Source organism: Nanorana parkeri, unplaced genomic scaffold (genome assembly GCF_000935625.1).
Source record: "Nanorana parkeri isolate BGI_ZX_2015 unplaced genomic scaffold, ASM93562v1 scaffold740, whole genome shotgun sequence".
Classification (NCBI taxonomy): Eukaryota; Metazoa; Chordata; class Amphibia; order Anura; family Dicroglossidae; genus Nanorana; species Nanorana parkeri.
The window spans coordinates 720,128-721,760 of record NW_017307008.1 but is presented as its reverse complement, the minus strand read 5'-3'; the positions used below and the strand labels follow the sequence as shown (position 1 = coordinate 721,760).

At 45.3% G+C, this 1,633-nt stretch overlaps 1 protein-coding gene across 2 annotated transcripts in view; it reads right to left on the bottom strand.

Moving 5' to 3' along the window:
- LOC108793345 (moesin) overlaps positions 1-1,633 on the bottom strand; it is a 59,751-nt gene that overhangs the window by 11,197 nt on the left and 46,921 nt on the right. For both annotated transcript variants that reach the window (XM_018564258.1, XM_018564259.1), the window contains one exon: positions 180-275. In XM_018564258.1, the coding sequence (XP_018419760.1) occupies positions 180-275 (96 nt within the window). The remainder of the gene's footprint in view (positions 1-179; positions 276-1,633) is intronic.

Here is a 1,633-nt window from a genome sequence, read left to right as displayed (position 1 = left end):
GGTGATAAAAAAAAAAAAAAATTGGCAATTTCGTAAAAGCCATTTTTCTGCTGCGATTGAACCGCCAACATTGATCCGGTCTCCTTGTCGTCAACCGCGATGACCACGTCTAGGATCGCTTTACAATTCCAGCCGCAAGATGGAAGGGAACGTTTGTTTCCTCTACCCCAATATGTTACCTTTTTGTTGAGCTTCAGCCACGTGGAGAACCCCTTCGTGTCCTGGTACTGCAACCCGAAAAACCAGACTTCTCGGAGGCCGATGGTTTTCACCACCTGCAGACAAGGGAGGGGGGGAGAGGTATAATAATATTAATACACTATTAAAAATAATAAAAATACAAAAAATTAAAGTGTATATCTTTTTTTTAATTGAATATTTGATGTTATATCATTATTATTAATAAAAAATATGATCATAATTCTTTTTTTTTCCTACTGTGGTGCAGGAGCCTTTTCCATTCCTGCGTAAATTGATGGCACTATATAAATACCTCTAAAAAATAAAGAATGGTGCCCCCTTCCACCGCCAGGCCCCATGGCGGCCACCTGGGCTGGTGCGGCTGCTATGCCACTGTGCAGATGTCTTTCATTCCCTCTCTGGAAGGCATCTACTCTCCCCTCTCCAGTTACATTAGATGTATACCCCAACTCAGAAGTAGGTGTGCTTGGTTGTCTGTTGAACTACAAGTCCCATGAGGCATTGCAACACTGACAGCCACAGGACATGACTCCCAGAGGCATGATGGAATTTGTAGTTTCACCATAGCTGGAGAGCTGAGGTTGCCTGTTCACAATGGACGGCATTCACTTTGTTAGAAATGTGTATTATCCAACCATTGCCATGTTTTCACTCAAATTCCTGTTTTCACCCCCCAACCCCCCCTCCATCATATTGTATATCTCAGTACTGCTGATCTCCTCCAGACTTATTCAGCTACTTCCCATCTATAGGCGGCTCACTCACTCCCCTGCATTGCTTTGGATGGGTTTCCTGATGGGGCCCCCGCCTGCTCAATGTGTGTTGTAGTCTCCATCAGGAGCCACGACTGTGCGCGCAATATCCCAAGCCGAGGATTTTCTGGCATCATTTTTAGTTTGCATTGAACTCTTGCCAAATGCAACGCGAAGAAACCGGCAAACCGCAGATTGCGCCGTTATCAGTGTCAGCTGTCACCATACAAACGCCGGGAGCCGAGGCCCAACATCCAGACCGCTGGGCACACGCACAGGATTCCACATCCCAAAAGAGAACCTTCTACAATGGCGCGGTGTTGCGACATCTTAACGTGTTTTAGGTTCTGCAGGTTGCAGAAGACTTTGCAGCCAATGGTCAACGCCACTGCCATGGTCAACGCCACTGCCATGGTCAACGGCCAACAGTCAACTTCCTCCCAATGCAAAGTGTTTATAATTATTAGTTATATGTGGCAGAAGGTTTTTTTTTAACCTGTTGATCCTGCCAACAAGCGGTTATTTTTCAACTTCCTGTAAAAGGGTGATGGCGCCGCTTGTTCTGAAGTGAAATTGCGCAGCAGTGTTGCCACCTTGTGGACAGTGTAGTCTTTAGATGTCTACAGTCTAAAGCATTTACAGCAACAGGGTTTTATTTATTTTTGGGAAATCCCTTTAAA